This window comes from Pristiophorus japonicus, chromosome 16 (genome assembly GCF_044704955.1).
Source record: "Pristiophorus japonicus isolate sPriJap1 chromosome 16, sPriJap1.hap1, whole genome shotgun sequence".
Classification (NCBI taxonomy): Eukaryota; Metazoa; Chordata; class Chondrichthyes; family Pristiophoridae; genus Pristiophorus; species Pristiophorus japonicus.
This window is the reverse complement of record NC_091992.1, coordinates 109,098,259-109,117,571: the sequence shown is the minus strand read 5'-3', so window position 1 is coordinate 109,117,571 and position 19,313 is coordinate 109,098,259. Positions and strand designations below refer to the sequence as shown.

The following is a 19,313-nucleotide window of genomic DNA, read 5'->3' as shown; positions in this document are numbered from 1 at the left end:
TACGTGCTTGTGTGAAAGATAGAGTGCAAATCAGTGTCGTCTGGTAAGTCCAATCTGGTTTTGATGAAGTCCTTTCCCTCCCCCAGTGCAAGTACAGTGTGAATTATCTGACCTAGCTAGGCCCAGGTTTTGTTTCATGAAATGCTAGTTAGGAGCTGTATGGATCAGGCTTTCCCTTTCATTGTGTAACATATGATGCTTGCTAATGTACATACTTTTCAGACCCTGTCACAATGAAAATTCATTGTACTGAGAAAGCAAGGTGTCTTGTGATATCGCCAGAACCATAACTATGTAGTTTGCTTCTAAAAATCACTTTTTCAGCTAACTAATTTGAATTACTTACGGATGAAGTCAACCCTCCCATTTGATTTAAATTATATTCAATGGCTTCTCATCACATATCCTCTAATTGTACTACAATACGTTCATTTCTATTAATGAACTATTGACTATAATTTGATAAACTTGCATTAATTATATTGCAATCCTTCAATGCAACTTTCATTCTGCATTTAATGATATGGTGTGCACTGGCTGTTGGTATTCAGCATATCGCTACCATTCGTAAACTATGGATCCAAGCTGAATTAAATGATCCCCAGCAGAATATCGATAACTACATACACAGACCATTTCTCAATGTTGAATGTGTTAAGTGTATTGTCATGTTTGAATATAATTGATCCAAATATCATATTTAAGAAATCACAATTGACCAGGTAACTTTTTTTTAAAAAGTTTTTTTCTAAACTAACTTCCCTCATAACAGAAGTTGACCTGAGAATGTACCTATTTACAGCATTTTCCTTGGAAGGAGCAGTTGGAAAATAAAATTTCTGCTCTGATCCATTTAAACTTTGTGGGCTTAAAGGGTCACCAGGTTTAATGTAACTTCAGCTAAGCAGAGACTGCTTTCTTTAAGGTGGTCCCTTTATATTTAATTGGCCCAGGAGAGGCGAGGGCCCAGGGGCAGCACAGGCCAGCCCACACTGCGATCTGTGGATAGTAGGAGCATGCGTGCGCAATAGGTCCGTGTAGCAGAGCTTGGTCTCCAGTCGTCTTGGTTAACCCTTGCCACTAGATCAAGACCTAGCTCTGTCAAGACATCAGCGCAGTCACACTGGGGAGAGGCCATTCACCTGCTCCAAGTGTGGGAAGGGATTCAGTCGATCATCCCACCTGCTGAGACACCAGCGAGTTCATAAGTAACTGCAGGGATTGGATTCTGCTGTTATTGCTGCTGTTAATCACATCCCGGGCTGAATTATCTTCATTCTGACAATTGGGGTTTATAAATCCTGTAATGCTGATGTTAATAAACTCCAGTCCAGTTACAGGAGTTAATATTTGGGATATCGACACACAAATTAGTGTTGCTTTCAACACATTGCTGTACATTTTTGTCTTTCCCACCTGAGTGTTTAGCATCACCTGGCTGGAGCTGAGAAAGGCAAAACTGGGGGGAGGATCTTACAGGGAAAACAGAATTTCAGCCTGGACACAGTCCTTCAGGGCCCCACTAAGATTTGCTTTAACAGTACGTGTGCACTATATACGAGTCCAGTCACTTATGATCAACGTATCCTATTTTACCCAGATCCAACTCCTTCTCTATCGGAATTTCAAAATATGGACCCACATCTTCCTTTAGTACACCAACATTTTCACTTCCACCATCATTTTTAGAAACTAAAGGAAATATTTTGTATCTCCCCAGAATTGCATCCTCTACAACCCGCTTCTCCCAGCTCCCCCTCTATCTCACCTCCAGAGCTTGCTGGCCTGCAAATTCCATCCATAATTCTGCTGTTTCCCTTCCTATTTCTGAACTGCGTACACCTTGCTTCTCTATTATCATAGCTCTCTGGAAAACCCTTTTGTTCTAAATCTCTCTGCCTCTCTCTCTCCTTTCAGCAGCTCCTTAAACCCTACTGTTTTGAGCAAGCTCTTGTTCATCTGTCCTAATATCTCATGTGGCATGATGTTGCCTTTTGATTTATAACGCTCCTGTGAAGCGCCTTGCTACGTTTTATTACGTGAAAGGCGCTATATAAATGCAAGTTTGTTTGCGCTTGATGTTCCTGCGCCATCATAAGAACAAAACAAATAGGAGCGGTAGACCATTTGGCCCTTCGAGTAAAACCATTGGTGGTCGGGTCAGATTGTGGCGTTCCCTTCCCTTCACCCCCCCCCTGAACTCACTCTAGTGCCCCAAGAACATGAACTCTTCCCTCCTTCTCCAGCCCTGCAGCCCCACATTGACCTGCCTCATATTTTCCTCCATAAACAGCCCAGTGCAAAACCATCTGGAGACCTCCAGCTCGATGAATTGTTTTTTAGTTTAGTGCTTCACTCTTAATATGTCCTCTACAAATGTATTTGTCTCCATGTTATTGGTTCAGACCATGGGTATTTTCTGCTCTGCATTCCTTCCCCGAGATGGGCTCACCTGTTCCAGGATGTTCTTCCCTCTGGCACCGGGGAGGCAACTTACCATTCGGGCCTGGCTCAGGGCTGCAGAAGGGTCTGTCTATTCCCCTGACTATAGAATCTCCCACCACTATCGCTCTCCTAATCCTGTGCCCCACCTGCCTCTCACCCGGGGTGGCCTCCTGCTACCTGATGCCACACTGTTACTCAGGAAGACCATCCTCTGAGTCACTGTCTCTATCCACCTTCCACTCCCCAATGCCAGGTATCTATTGGACAGTTCCAGTATTCAGGGGCTCCCTCCACCTGTGACTGTGGTGCCCTTCCTAGATGGTCATTCACTTCCTTCTTTCTACTCAGCCCCTGTCCTATCCCCTCTTCCTGTGTGAGCTGCCGGTTCTTGCTCGAGATCCTGAACATTTGTCAGGACAGAAATTGTAATTTGAAGTAGTTTGTGAGCCTACTTGATTCCATTCTCATTCTCATTGGATATATTCAAGAGGAAGTTAGCTATGGCCCTTACAGCTAAAGGGACCAAGGAGTATGGAGAGAAAGCAGGAAAGGGGTACTGAGGGAATGATCAACCATGATCTTATTGAATGGTGGTGCAGGCTCGAAGGGCCGAATGGCCTACTCCTGCACCTATTGTCTATGTTTCTATGTGTGGTGGCTGGTGTGCAACGGCCACGCTACGTTAAAAGAATCCACGCACAAGCATCTTCCACCCTTCAGTATGTAGAATATCAGGTCCCTCATTGAAACACCTGTGAACTTATACCTTTTTGGTCTGGAAGCAGGTCATCCTCAATATGAGGTACTGCCTAATACTATACTTGGAAAGGCTAGATAATTAATTGATATGTGTCAGATGTAAGGTCTTTTGAAGTCTAGTCACTATTATTTAAGAATCCCTTCATGTAGTATGGTCATTCCTTCTAGTTTGATATTGGAATGGAATGCTCTTGGAATGTGGGAAGAAGGATTTTGCGTATTCTGTGAGGGAATGCGAACCAACAAATTCCTTAAACATCTAGACCTACGCAATAACCAGATCAACCACCAGGGTGTAGGAGAGCTGGCTATGGCCTTAAAATACAATGATACACTGGAGGAACTGGGTGAGTATGGAGGATACTTTGGGAAATTATCTAATCCATTAAAAAATATAGAAGTACTTTTCATCAAAGTTAAAGATAAAGTTTGCACTCCGGGTACATAACTATCGTGTGTTGAAAGTCATTAAGCTTTATATGGTGGTCAAATTCATGATGTAGCTGTCTATTTCACACTCGTTCTTGAGCTTTAGAAAAAATGCAATCTATTATTTTTAAAAATATCAAATCTAAGTAATATGCCACTTAAAAAAAAATGACCATTTTGATATTATTGGAGCCTGATTAATTTTGGAAGCATAGAATTGGATACAAATGTAACCTAGGTTAATTAATTTGTATAAGAGAGGGGGGGCATTAATGGATTAATTTAGTAACTTTAAAAGCTGCAGATGGCGCTCACAGTGATGTCATTCTCTCACTGCACATTGTAGGCTCTAATTTGCTAATCATTCCTGTTGTGTATGTGTAATGTATGTACTGTAACACTAGACCACTGAATGTATCTTCACACTGTATACACCATACCTGTATCACCAGAGGGTGCTACTGATGGAGACCTAAGGGCCACCTGCACACTGCAGGTAACCAAGTATAAAAAGGAGCTCACCTCATTGTGTCCTCACTGAAGGAGCTGCAATAAACGGACTAAGGTCACTACAGTCCAAGTACAATACCCTTACCTCGTGGAGTCATTATTAGAGTGCTTGTATATACTACAATTCCTATATTTTGTTTCTCTTGTGTAGATCTTCGCTGGAATAATGTTGGTCTGTTAGGCGGGCGAGCATTACTCAGTGTGTTGCAACAAAATAAGTCCTTGGTGCGTCTTGAATTGGCTGGAAACAACATTCCTTGTGACATCTTGAAAGCTGTAGGTAAGTGAAATTGGATTTTATTCCTGAAGTAAATGGGTCCTGGAGAGTGACAAATCACTCGAGTGAAAAATGAAAATGGTTGTCCATTCAGGTGTATTTTGTGGCCAAATTTACCCCCTTAAAAAAGGCGCAATTTTTATTCTTATCTATGCACTAAAATTACGTTATTTATCAAATAATGACAGGCTGGAGAATTTCTAGCTTTTTATTCTTTCAACTAGTTTGTTTAAATTCTTGTCAAGTTTTTTTCTAAACCCAAGTGTCCTGTGTTCAGGAGACAATGTATTCCTTTCAATTATTTTTTTTAGAAGCAATGCTTGAAACCATTCCTGTCGCGTGTGTCAATAAGAAATTTTTTAGAACTGTAATCCAATTTTTGAATTTTCACCAAACATGACAAGTGAATTCTTGCCCCCTAGGTTTCTTTGACATGGTTCATCATGGTAATCATCATCATGTTCAACCACATTCTGTATTTCAACCAAAAATTTATTTTGTCATCCAAATATTTTCTGAAATGTCCCTAAACCTCATAAGCGCCTTTTAGGAAAACAAAGTAAAAGTGAAAAGATGTATGTAGATTCATGCTTAGCTTTAAAACTAAATTCCTCATCAGATTTTCAACTAAATTTTTTTTTAAATGAATGTGACTGGTAATTCAGACTGGGGTTGTTATCCTTGGAGTAGAAAAGGCCAAGAGGAAAACAACAAAAAAAAATGAAGGATTTAAATAGAGTAAGTAAAGAGAAACTGTTTCCAATGACTGAAGGGTTGATAACAAGAGGACATAAATTTAAGGTGATTGGCAAAAGAACCAGAGGCAACATGAGGAAAAACTTTTTTATGCAGTGAGTGGTTAGGATTTGGACTGACTGATAGGGTCATGGAGGCAGATTCAATCGTGGCTTTCAAAAGGGAATTGGATAAATACTTGAAGGAGAAACAATTGCAGGGATATAGGGAAAGAGTGGGGAGTGGGACTGATTGGATTGTTCTTCGAAAGAGCTGGTGCAGATTCCATGGGACGAATGGCCTCCTTCTGTGCTGTACTATCCAATGATTCATATTTGTGCAAAGTAACAACTTAACTCCCAAAAATGTTGGGCTAACTTTTCATCAAGTCCAAAAAAATTCCATGCATTTAGTGCTAGCACAAAATGTATATTTAAAAGTTGAAATACAAAAGTAAAATACTGCAGATGCTGGAAATCTGAAAATAGAAACAGAAAAATGCTGGAAATACTCAGCAGGTCAGGCAGCAGCTGTGGAGAGAGAAACAGAGTTAACGTTTTGGGTTGATGACTCATCGACCTGAACCGTTAACTTTGTTTCTCTCTTCACAGATGCTGTCCGACCAACTGAGTATTTCTAGCATATTTTGTTTTATTTAAAGATAGAAACCTATTTTAAGGACCACAAATTCTGCTGAAATCCTTTATACTATTAAATCCCCTTGCAATTGGACTGTTTCAGTTTAAAATTACATTTTTAAATATATGTGCTTTATTTCTTCTGAACAAAGTGCACAAACTTATCTTGGCTTCTTTTGGGTGGATATTGGTGATATTCACAATTATCGGCTCAGTTTTCCCCAAGCCTGTTTTCTGGCGTATTGCCAGAGTTGCGCTGCGTAGTTAGGTCCAGAAATGCGCCAGAAAAACATGTCCAAACTTTCCCCGATGTTTCTGCTGTAATCCGGATCCGCGCAGCGTGGCCAGTCGCCTCGGGGGCTGGAGCCTGCGGTCTGCGCCGAAAAACGCAGCCGGGCCTTCTGTGCATGCGTGGGAAAAAAAACTCACGTTCTTGACGTCGCTGGAATGGTCGCGCATGCGCAGTGGAGCTCAGAGTTGGCAATTGGCCATTTTTGAACAGCAAGTTGCGTGTGTGCCAGAAGGAGTGTTGTGTGTTGAAAAATCGCAGCTGCATGCAGAAGCAGTGCTGTGTGTGTCCTGAGAGCATTTGAAAAACCTCTCTTTCCCCCACCCCCCTCCCTGGGCACCAAGCCTTCAGATCGGCTGTCAGAGTACGTGCCTTCCCGGTCCTCTGTGGCTGGCCCCCGAGTACGTGCCTCCCTGGTCCACTGTGGCTGGCCCCCAAATGCATGCCTTCCCGGTCCGCTGTGGCTGGCCCCCGAGTGCGATGCCTTCCCGGTTCGCTGTGGTCGGCCCCCGATTGCGATGGCCAGCCAGTTTGCTCCCTCCCCGGCCGAGCCTCTCCAGTTCCTGAGTGAGAGACAGTCCCGGTCCGCTGTGGCCCCCGAGTGAGTGCCGGTCCTGGTCCGCTGTGGCCCTGAGTGAGTGCCGTTCAGTTTGCTCCCTCCTCCGCCGAGCCTCTCCGGTCCCGAGTGAGTTCTGGTCCATATCCGCTCCACTTGCCGCCCCAGCCCAGGCCGAGTGGCCTCCGGTTTACTTACCTGCGCCAATTTCTTTAACTCTCCGCAAGGGTTTTCTTGAGAGGCCACATACGCTGGCCAAAGCAGAAATGGAGAAACTATCAGCTGGCCAAAGTTCACGAAATGGCCAGAATTGTCGTAGGTGGCTAGTTACACCCCCTTTTGGATGACAAAAATACGTAACTGAATGAGTTACGCTGGTGCAAATTGATTGGGGAAACTGCGGATTTTTTAATTAGGCCAGAAAAAGCAGCTTGCTCCAAAAAAACGGCACAAATCACTGGGGAAAATTGAGTCCTATAATTCTAGATGCCTAATAGTGTGTATTATTCTAGAATTTTGTTGAAACTCTGTTCCATAGATTTGGAGAAGTATTTTCAGTTATGTCCAAAACAAATGATAGATTTACACTAATGAAAATGTGTAATCAAAATATTTTACTGACCCACTGCTACTCCCCTTGGGCAGCACAGATTACTGGCCTGCTGCAACATCGTGAAAGCCCCAGTCGACTGTGGTAGACCCAGCCACGATGGCAGCAATTGGAGCTTGCGTGGCATCAAGCTGAGACTGCACGAGAACTGTCTGAGTTTGGATGCCACCAAGCTTAGACTGCATTACAGCACAAAGTCGTTGCATTGCGTCCGCCTGTGCTGCAATGGAAGCTTCGAGATTGCCCATCAACGCGGCATCAAGACTGGGTCACCACGGTCTCTCTGGGAGTCTACCATCCTTTTCAGACTGGAATAGATGAGCTCCACGGTGTGCACAGAGCCTTGTGCAATGTTGGAGACGGGTTCCTCCATGCTCCTTATCGTTGTCGAGAGGCTCACAGGCACCCATGCCATTACACCCATCATCTCCATATGGTGCTTTTATTTGTTAATAACTAGCTGATGCCCTATTCTTCTGAAATGGTTAACAACATTTTATGTGCTCTATGAATGTGTTGCTCAATTATGTGTTTGTGAACTAACAGAGCTAGCAATAGATCACAACTCAGAACGCCACACAACCCTGAGAGACAGCAAAACTCGATCAAAAGTCCTCAGCAATGAGATCCAGTGTTTGAAGGTGGAGAAAAACAAGCAGGTAAATTGACCATCTGTAAAGCAACTTGCGACATTTTTTTATGTTAAATGCACTAAATATATAGCAAGTGGCATTTGTTTGTGGCCTTAACTATAAATGATTAAAATGTTTTGTGGCGTATCTTGTACTAATAGCTAATAAAAGTATTTCATTATGGAGGTGTTGCATTTTTACATTTTTAATAGCTATTAAGTATTTGCATCATGGCTCTCGCTCCGTAGAACCGAAGTGTAACCTTAATGTTTTTTTTTATTCATTCACGGGATGTGGGCGCTGGGTGCTGGGAAACTCACCATTTATTGCTCATCCCAAATTCCCCTTGAGAAGTTGGTGGTGTGCCACCTTCTTGACAACTGAGTGGCTTGCTAAGCACCCATGCCATTGCAGTTAAGAGCCACATATAGGCCAGACCAGGTGAGGACAGCAGATTTCCTTCCCTAAAGGACATTAGTGAACCAGGTGGGGTTTTACGACAATCCAGCAGTTTCATATTCACCATTACTGATACTAGCTTTCTATTCCAGATTTATTTAATTAACTGAATTTAAATTCCCCAGCTGTCAGGGTGGGATTTATCTGTGTTGCTCAGGAGTTCAATGGAACACACTTGTTACTGTCATTTCCTCAATGAATTTGACACAAGCTCTCACATTCTGGCATTTGAATAGCAGAAATAGCATACTATCAGACCATGTGACTGGCACAGTAAGCAATGAATCAGGTTTATTTAAAAAGTTAAAATTAAAGTTAATACAGCTGATTTCACTTGATTAGACAGCATTTAAATGCACCTCTGGTATAGAAATGGTACACGGTGAAACACTGGTGTCTGTAACATGGAATGCTTTTACGTGAAGTTTTGCCAGAGTCTATACATGTCCCCGTTGGCTGCAGCACTGTGAAATGAAACGCTTTTGTTCTTTGAAAATTAAGCAGAGATACAGAAAATTATAGCTTGTCTTTCATATTTGAACAAACTGTGTTAAATTAGTAATGGTTTCCTAAACCTGAACCAGATGCTAGACACAAATCTATTTTCAACTTTATCTGTTAAGATTCCAACTGCTTTGCAATTAAAATTTATTTGCATAAAAAGAATGCTCTGTTTCCCACATGAATTTGAAATACAGAAGATAGCAGCTGGTGATGCATTTATAATCCACGGCCCCACCTTGCATGTTTGCAGTAAAGAACATTTTAAATGGCCAGCTATTTTTTTTAATATATTTTTTTGTATGATTTCAGATACAGCAGATCTCTAAAAATCACAACTGTACAATATGATTTTGAGCAGGTTTATGTATAAGTACAATTATACAATAGGTTGAAATAGTGTGCATGAGTTTTTACAATGAGTGAAGACAATCCCAGGTCTTGATTGCTCAAGGGAAATAAATCCCTCGCCATGCTTCCAAAATCTATAGTATCCTTCTACTGTGAGTAAAAATGTATCCTGAATTATGTAGAAATAACTGAATTACAGGCCATTGGACAAAGTGAGGATGTATATTTGAAATACTTCTCAAATATAGCCATTAATATCTTAATAATTGTGGGTGACTTACGACACATCAAAACTGCTGTGTTTCCATGGTAACTAAATCCCTGATTAGATAAGTACCTGCAATTATTTCAAGACAACTCATTTGAAAGTACTGCTGAGATCAAGTTCATAATTAAGTTCCTGCAGATGTTAAGAGAATTCATGAAACCAAGAGCCCACGATTAAAAAGAAATGAAACGGCATCGTGTATCTGCACTGACATTTTTATTTGTTCATTTTCCACATAAAATGAAGTGGGAGGAGGGAATCAATCAAATGAACCACACAGTTACTTCCAGCATAATGTAAAGCCTCATTCTGGATTCACATTTACACACAATATTTTTCCTCCTGGCTTTAGCAGAATTCTCTTGTTGCCTACACTCTGAAAAATTTCTTCAACTCACTTAATTGTCCCTCCAACCACCCCACCCCCAGGATTCATCATGTATAATTTGAGGTTATTTCATCTTTGGACACACTGTTATCCAATTTCTGTGTGTTTTTTTGGATGAGATACCAAAATAAATAAGGGCATTACAACAATACTCACAAATTTTGTTCCTTCTTTAGAAGGAAAACATCCAGTAATCAACAATAACTTGTATTTATATAGCGCCTTTAATGTAGTGAAACGTCCCAAGACATTTCACAGGAGTATTATAAAACAAAATTTGACACCAAGCCACATAAGGAGAAATTAGACAGGTGACCAAAAGCTTGATCAAAGAGGTAGGTTTTAAGGAGTGTCTTCAAGAAGGAAAGAGAGGTAGAGATGCAGGGAGTTTTAGGGAGGGAATTTTAGAGCTTGGGGCCTAGGCAGCTGAGCGATGGTTGAGCAATTAAAATCAGGGATGCTCGAGGCCAGAATTAGAGTAGTGCTGCTATCTCGGGGGGGATTGTAGGGCTGGAGGAGATTACAGAGAGGTTCGAAAGGTCACGAGGGGGAAGCACAATCCTTTCATTTGTTCAGTAATTACCTGGAACAAGCTCACCTATCTAATCTGATTACCCCAGGATTTTTGTATGACCTTCAGTAAGTTTTTGTCTAAAATTGTCAGAAACTCTCTTCAGACAAATGCAATTTAATTTTTATATAACTTTGGTTTCTACCTAATTTCAGTTAATCCCATTATTGAACATAGACGTTTAAAGCACAGGCCTTTTGGCCAATTGCATTCTGCCAACTATCAAATAACTATCCACTCAGTCCTGTTCCCTTGCCCATTCCTGAAATCCTTTTTGAAAAATATATGTATTTTTCAAATGTTTGTCCACTTACTCTTTATTAGCCATTCTGGATTCTATTTACAATGCTGTGTCTGATGGGGCACTTCATGTCCTAACACACACACAAAAATTCAGATGTCTGTCACTTGCTGGGAAAGCTGTCTGGTTCAAAACTATACAAACAAGTGGTTCTGAAAGGTACATTGCTAGAATGTGCAATTATCATCCAGTCAGTCATTCATTCATAAGCAGTCCCTCTGAATTGAGCAAGACTTGCTTCCACTCTTAGCATGAGGTGGCTGTACAGTCCAATATGAGAACCACAGTCTCTGTCACAGGTGGGACAGACAGTGGTTGAAGGAAAGGGTGGGCGGGGAGCCTGGTTTGCCACACGCTCCTTCCGCTGCCCGCGCTTGATTTCTGCAAGCTCTCGGCGACGAGACGCGAGAAGCTCAGCGCCCTCCCAGATGCACTTCCTCCACTTAGGGCGGTCTTTGGCCAGGGACTCCCAGGTGTCGGTGGGAATGTTGCACTTTATCAGGGAGGCTTTGAGGGCGTCCTTGTAACACTTCCGCTGCCCACCTTTGGTTCATTGGACGAGTTCCGAGTAGAGCGCTTGCTTTGGGAGTCTCGTATCTGGCATGCGAATTATGTGGCCTGCCCAGCGGAGCTGATCAAGCGTGATCAGTGCTTCAATGCTGGGGATGTTGGCCTGGACGAGGACGCTAACGTTGGTGTGCCTATCCTACCAGGGGATTTGTAGGATCTTGCGGTTGGTGGTATTTCTCCAGCGACTTGAGGTATCTACTAAACATGGTCCACGTCTCTGAGCCATGCAGGAGGGTGGGTGTTACTACGGCTCTGTAGACCATGAGCTTGATGACAGTTTTGAGGGCCTGGTCTTCAAACACTCTTTTCCTCAGGCAGCCGAAGGCGGCACTGGTGCACTGGAAAAGGTGTTGGATCTCGTCGTCAATGCCTGCTCTTGTTGATAGGAGGCTCCCGAGATAAGGGAAGTGGTCCACGTTGTCCAGGGCTGCGCCGTGGATCTTGATGACTGGGTAGTGTTATGGTCATTAACACTCACTCTGACTGGAAAGTTGTCATTGTTTACAGAGACTGAGCTAACTGTAGACCCCCACCCAGCCAGTTTATTGAGTGACATTCTTGAATGCTTGTGAAACCTAACTTAAAGTAACCTTGATCTCATGGCATTGGATGGTCCAGAGTGGTTATTTTGGGGTCTGGGAGGAGGAGTTGATTAACAGTTCCTTACTTGTTGTGTGTGCATTATGTATGTACTGTAACATGAGACCACTGAATATATCTTTACACTGTACACCATACCTGTACCACCAGAGGGTGTTACTGGTGGAGACCTAAGGGTCACCTGCACACTGCAGGTAACTAAGTATAAAAAGGTGCTCACCTCACCGTATCCTCACTCAGGGAGCTACAATAAATGGACTAAGGTCACAACAGTTCAAGGACAATACCTTACCTCGTGGAGTCATTACTGGAGTGCATAATATATAACAACTGGCGACGAGATTACGAATTTCCACGTGCAAAATGGCTAACCTAAGCAACTTTCAACAATTCGCTGATGGGGAAGATTGGGATGCCTTTGTGGAAAGGCTCGAGCACTTTTTCATAGTAAACGACCTGGCTGGAGACACACCGACCTCACTGGCTGATGAGCGCAGAGCTATACTGCTCAGCAGTTGTGGGTCCACTGTCCATGGCCTTGTCAGGGACCAGCTAGCCTCAGCGAAGACGACAACCAAAACGTACGTGGAGCTCGTAACACTAATACAGGGGTGAAGTTTCGGACCGCGCCTAGAACGGCGCAGCCCCGACCTGGACGCCCGTTTTTCGTGCCCGGAAGTGCGTCAAAAAATACCTTCAGATTCTCTGGCTCCCTGCAGGTCCTTTGGAGCTTGGCGCGGCGCACACAGAACAGCGGGGGGCGGAGCAAGAGAGTCGCGCCAATTCTAGAAGTGGTGGGGACGGGGCTAATTTAAATGCGACAACGTCGTGCCGGCAGCCTTGCGCGCATACGCGCAGTAGCGCATAAACATTGGCACTCGGCCATTTTTAAAGGGACTTGAAGAAAAGTGTTGATTTGAAGGCTGCTTGCTTACTGTGTCTTCGGCTGCCATCCAGCCACTGATGATGCCCCTAGCCCGTGGCCGAATGGCCTCAGTCCCCCTCGTGGCTCGAAGGCTGCTTAGTTTGCTGTTTCTTTGGCTGCCGTCGAACCACTGCCGCCGCCCCTAGCCCGTGGCCGACTGGCCTCAGTCCCCCTCGTAGCTCGAAAGCTGCTTGTTTGCTGCTTTGGCTGCCGTCGAGTCACTGCCGCTGCCCCTATCACGTGGCCGATTGGCCTCAGCCTCCTTCGCAGCTTGAAGGCTGCTTGCTGTTTCTTCGGCTGCCGTTGAGCCACTGACGCCGCCTCTGTCTCCTAGATGGAAGGAAGGCCTGCCTGAAGCACCGCAGCTCGAAGGCTGCTTGCTGCCGCTGTTTGGGCTGCCGTCGAGTCACTGACGCCGCCCCTGTCTCCAACATAGAAGGCCTGCCTGAAGCACCGCAACTCGAAGGCTGCTGCTGCTTCACACAGGTAGGAACATTGAATATTTTGTCTTTGCTTTGTTTATAATTTTTTATTCAAGATGGCTCTTTATTTGTGTAAGCATGACTGTTGAATGCTTGTAGAATTTAATTACTTCCCTTCCCCCCCCCCCCTCCCCCCCTCGTTCCCTACGATTTGTAACCTACGCCTGATTTGTAAAGTGTAGGCAAGGTTTTTCTGAGCGTACAAAAATCTGCACTTACTCTATTCTAAGTTAGTTTGGAGTAAGTTTTCACTGCCTAAACTTTCAAAACAGGTGTAAGTGGCCGGACACTTTTGGAAAAAAAACTTCTGTTCCAAAGTGAAACTGTTCTAACTGACTAGAACTGGAGCAAACTAAATGCCGAGAATTGCAATTTCTAAGATGCTCCATTCTAAACCAGTTGCTCCAAAAAGACAGGAGCAACTCAGGCCGAAACTTGACCCCCTAGGAACAGCTCAAACCTAGAGAGCATCCTCACAGCCAGACACCAGTTCTACACCCACCGGCGGCCCGAAGGCCAAGAAATCGCAAAATATGCTGCAGACCTGAGACGAATGGCTGCACCATGTGATTTTGGCGACCACCTCACCGAAGCACTGAGGAACATCTTTGTTATTGGAATCGGCCATGAGGGCTTCCTCCACAAGCTACACTCTGCGGACACTACGGTCACCCTGCAGAAGGCAATTAAAGTGAGCCAGGCATTCATGATTTCGGCCTGCGATTCCAAGAGGATAATGACTCACCCCCAGGACTCTAACCCAACAAGTACAGTGAACCGAATGGCGCCTTTCAGAGGCAAGGTTGCTATTCTGAGTCCGCCACATGGGGCCAACCGACTAGCTGTGGAGGAAATCACAGGGCCCACCAGTGCCGTTACAAAGACTATTCTTGCAAAGGCTGTAACACTAAAGGTCACTTCTAGCGAATGTGGAGAAGAAATTTTACTCACCGAGTCACCCGGGCTCCAGCGCTGATGATGAAGAAGAAAGAGTCTATGAGGCAGCTCAGCCCCAGGAAGAGGTGTACGGAGTGTATACCTGCTCCACCGAGAGTTTCTCGTTGAAAATGGAAGTAGAAATCAACGGTGTTCCAGTCTCGATGGAGGTTGACACAGGGGTGAGCCAATGGCTGAAGAATCAGACGACCTTCAAGAAATTCTGGGACAATCCCGCCGAACGACCTAAAATGCTCCCAATCCAGGTGAACCTGCTCATTACACAAAAGACACCATCCCAGTCATTGGCAGCGTGGATGTCCAGGTGTCCTACTGCGGCGCAATGCACAAGCTACCTTTGTGGACCATTGCTGGTGATGGTCCAACGCTGCTGGGAAGAATATGGATGAAACAAATCCAAATCTGTTGGAGCTGGGAAAGCCTCCAGGCCCCGGCGATCAACGTCCTACGCGGCCCCAAATTTGGATCCATCACAGCACCTGAAGATCCTACCATCTGACTCGACTGCATGGTGACAACACAGACCGCATATCTCAACGGTGAGATGATCCAACCCAAACGACCAGACCTCACCTTCCGGGCTCAAGTGGTAAGACTCCGAAGGAAGGCGATCAGCGCAGAAGATAAATTCCTGGCTTCAGTGGCAGAACCTAGGGGGGAAAAAAGGATCAACGCAGCCTACCTCGTGGAGAGAAAGAAGATGGCACCCACACCACGAGGTGAAGCACCTGAAATCAAGATGGCCGCGACCAGACCACAAGGGGCAGCGTTGAGGGAGCAACACGTGATGCCAAGCAGTGAACTGGATTGGGGTAATGATTGCAAGGCCCTCTTAAAGGAGATCGACAACCCAGCACAATTAAAGGGACAGTTCCACTCTGCACAGCGATGCCGGTGACACTAATGAAAAAGATGTAATTAACAAATGCAAGTATCTAAATGTAACCTTGCACGGCGATGCCAATAGTGCACAGGAAAGTGATGTAATTGACACATGCAAATTTGTAAAGACAATTAACAATGTCGAGTCAGCTGATTGCAGTCGGAGCCAATGTATCATGAATGCAAATGATGAGATGATGTGTGATGCCGGGTTCTAAAGCATGCCGACAAAGCTAAGGGCAACCTCCCATGGGAAGCACCCAGGTCCACCTATGCCTCCGGGACCAATGTGATGCCCCAGGGAGTGTGTCCACACATAGCCAGCCATCAATGGACAGCACAGGCACCACCACTGGTACCCTGCCTCAGATCGGACCTACCCCTCTGGCCACCGGGAACAGGAGGCCAGCACCCTCCGGCCCTCCTAACGAGACCTGGGGTGACCAGACTCCCACCACCGTTGAAAGGCAGCAGGAAGACCCTGCAGCCCTCAAAGGAGGACAGGGAGACCACACATTCCGGTGGCTCTGCCCACCACTAGGCAACGGCGAAGGCCATGAGACGCAGCCAGGTGAGCAATCTGAGCTCACCCAGCTGGCAGAGGGCACAGTCTGGTTGCTCCGGAACAAGCATCCTCACCCACCTGCACCCACACCCCAGGGGCAAGACTATTATACCACATATGTACTTTACCTGTAATATGTACTTGTTCTACCACTGCTGAACTCAAAAACAGTGATATAACCAATCCTATCAGTCATTCTCTGTACATGTACGCCAATGCAGATGTCGAGCCACACACATGGTCTATGTATGGGGGGAAGGGGGAAATGGATGTATGTAGCCATAGACACACATGGATCACACCTAGACCCCCGCAACCCTCACTACAACCGTCCACAGCTGACCATTTCCCAATGTCGTGGCAATAAGGACTTGGGGGTCTACAGGGAGAGAGCCATTCCCAAGCACAGTCAAAGTGCAAGGGCTTTGGGCATTCAAGTCGAGGGCCAGAGCACACAGTGCAAAAGCCAGTAGCACAAGACTTGAGGGGGAGTGATCTGTATGCATAATGTATGTACTGTAACATTAGACCACTGAATATATCTTTACACTGTATACACCATACCTGTACCACCAGAGGGTGCTACTGGTGGAGGCCTAAGGGTCACCTCCACACTGCAGGTAACCAAGTATAAAAGGGAGCTCACTTCACTGTATCCTCACTCAGGGAGCAACAATAAATGGACTAAGGTCACAACAGTTCAAGTACAATACCTTACCTCATGGAGTCATTACTAGAGTGCTTACATATATAACAATGCCCATGCCATGAAACTTAATTAATGGCCCAGATTTTGCAGTGGTTATGATGGGGAAACTGTCAGCGTTTGCCGTCATTACCCCTCTGAATCTGACAGAAACTTCACGATTTAATGCATATGTATGCACAGGTAAATGCAGAAACACTGATGTTGTGGTCAGTCATTCCCTGCTCTGCCACAGGTTGTGCTGTGGAATGCCTCAGAGCCGGCAATCAATTCAAATCACTTGAACTGACGCAAAAAGCTGGAATATTGCTGTTAAAAAATACTCTAAAAGTTGAGCCTTGTTGAAAGAGCTGGAACTGGATTTTTAACGGCGTACAGACTGCTGAATAACCGTTCTGACCCTGAAAAACAAATTTTATATTTATGGAAAGTCAAATTTTTCCATTAATATGATTAAGAATTACAAGATTTAATATCTTTAAAGTTTGTTTAATATTTCAACTTCTACCATAGTCCTTTTGTATGTCGCAATCTTTATTTTGTTCTCTGTCAAATTTATAAAAAGTCAATTATAATCTGTGCATTTTACTTCCTGGTTTGCTGTCTGAGAATTCTTCAATGTGATTGGCTGCTTAGCCAGCTTGGTGACATGCTGGTGATTCGGTTGATTTGGCCCCAGATTCAAACTCGGGCCGGGAGAGCTGAAATTGATGCAAGAGACAGCGCTAGATCTTTGTGGGCAGCTTTCGCCGATCGCCATCACTTCGCGGCTGACTGCAAATATTGCATTTTGGCCAGCTTAGCATTTCATCCTGTCCTACTATATTGCAGAGCATATCCTACTGTACTGCATACCTTAGAGCTGAGCACACTCAGCTTCTGTGGGGCAGACTCAACTTCACATATAAATTTTGTGTTGCAGACATTAATCCGGGTTCAGTGTTATCAAGATAGTTAATGAAGTGCTTTTTATTTTATGAACTGAGATGTTATAAGTTTTAATGATGTAATCCAGTAGTATTTTCTGCTGATTAATCTTTTGCTACTGCTACATTTTTCTTTTAATAAATTTGATTCATAGATTTTATTCTAAGCCACACAGGCTGACTGATTATTCTTCTGTTACTTGAAGACTAGGAGGACATGAGAGGGTTTATGTTACTTCCAGTGAATAAATTACAATAATGAGGGTATGCTGTTCAACACTGGGCAAGGCTACATTGCTAGGTGTTGTGTATTTAAGCCGACATTTAGGTTCATAGGGGGCATGGGTTTGCTTATGGGAACATGCAAAACAAAATTAATGCAGTCTGAGAATGGGAACCACCATATAAAATATGAATAATTACATTGTGTTTAAATAATGAATTCTCCCATTTCCATAAGGAAATTCCCTACTGTGAGGATCTTGGAATGAACAAAAACTTTGTCTATCTAATCGAAATGTTCAAAATTATGAACGGTTTTGATAAAGTAGATACGGAGAAACTGTTTCCACTGGCAGGTGGGTCGGTAACCAGAGGACACAAGATTTAACAAAATTGGCAAAAAATTCAGAGGGAAATTAGAATATATATTTTTTTACTCTGAGTTATTACAATCTGGAATGCACTACCTGACGGTGGTGGAAGCAGATTCAGTAGTAACTTTGAAAAGAGAATTGAATATATACTTGAAAAGGAGAAATTTGCCGGGTTATGGAGAAAGAGCAGGAGAGTGGGACTATTGGATAGCTCTTTCATATTGCCAACACAGACACAATGGGCCCAAGTTTCCGCCCTCTGGAAAAACAGCGCACCTTACATTTTGGAATAAAAAGGGCTCCAAAAACTTACCTTGAGATTCTCTGGCCGCCTCGGGACGTCTTCGTGCTCGGTGCGGCGCAGCACAAGGGGTCGGGAGCAGAGCCAGTTCCCGCCGCTGAAAACAGTGCCGGGACCTTTGCACGTGTGTGCTAGAGTGCGCGCGCATGTGCAGCAGCTCCTCGTCCCTGCGGCTGCGTGGGAGGAGCCCAACCCTAGCCCTGGCCAAATAGGCCCACCAGGCGAAGAGCAGGACTCTGGCCTCCCTCCTGTTCAGCACCCCCCGCACCCACCCCCGGCCCCCCTCCCTCCCGTTCAGCCTTCCCATCCCCCCCTCCCTCCACGTCGTCGTCTGGGCCCGCCCGCCCAGCATCGCGCTGGGGGCGGGTCCTGCCCGAAGTGGCGTCCCGGCCTGGTCCATGCATGGCAGATGAAGTATAATGTGGATAAATGTGAGGTTATCCACTTTGGTGGTAAAAACAGAGAGACAGACTATTATCTGAATGGTGACAGATTAGGAAAAGGGGAGGTGCAACGAGACCTGGGTGTCATGGTACATCAGTCATTGAAGGTTGGCATGCAGGTACAGCAGGTGGTTAAGAAAGCAAAAGGCATGTTGGCCTTCATAGCAAGGGGATTTGAGTACAGGGGCAGGGAGGTGTTACTACAGTTGTACAGGGCCTTGGTGAGGCCACACCTGGAGTATTGTGTACAGTTATAGTCTCCTAACTCGAGGAAGGACATTCTTGCTATTGAGGGAGTGCAGCGAAGGTTCACCAGACTGATTCCCGGGATGGTGGGACTGACATATCAAGAAAAACTGGATCAACTGGGCTTGTATTCACTGGAGTTCAGAAGAATGAGAGGGGATCTCATCGAAACATTTAAAATTCTGATGGGTTTAGACAGGTTAGATGAGGAAGAATATTCCCAATGTTGGGGAAGTCCAGAACCAGGGGTCACAGCCTAAGGATAAGGGGTAAGCCATTTAGGACTGAAATGAGGAGAAACTTCTTCACCCAGAGAGTGGTGAACCTGTGGCATTCTCTACCGCAGAAAGTTGTTGAGGCCAATTCATGAAATATATTCAAAAAGGAGTTAGATG

The 19,313-nt window shown here is 44.7% G+C and overlaps 1 protein-coding gene across 4 annotated transcripts in view; it reads left to right on the top strand.

Annotated features, from left to right (window-relative positions):
- lrrc45 (leucine rich repeat containing 45) overlaps nucleotides 1-19,313 on the top strand; it is a 76,854-nt gene that overhangs the window by 6,216 nt on the left and 51,325 nt on the right. For all 4 annotated transcript variants that reach the window (XM_070857677.1, XM_070857675.1, XM_070857674.1 and 1 more), the window contains 3 exons: nucleotides 3,373-3,551; nucleotides 4,295-4,423; nucleotides 7,795-7,907. In XM_070857677.1, coding sequence (XP_070713778.1) covers nucleotides 3,373-3,551; nucleotides 4,295-4,423; nucleotides 7,795-7,907 — 421 coding nt within the window. The remainder of the gene's footprint in view (nucleotides 1-3,372; nucleotides 3,552-4,294; nucleotides 4,424-7,794; nucleotides 7,908-19,313) is intronic.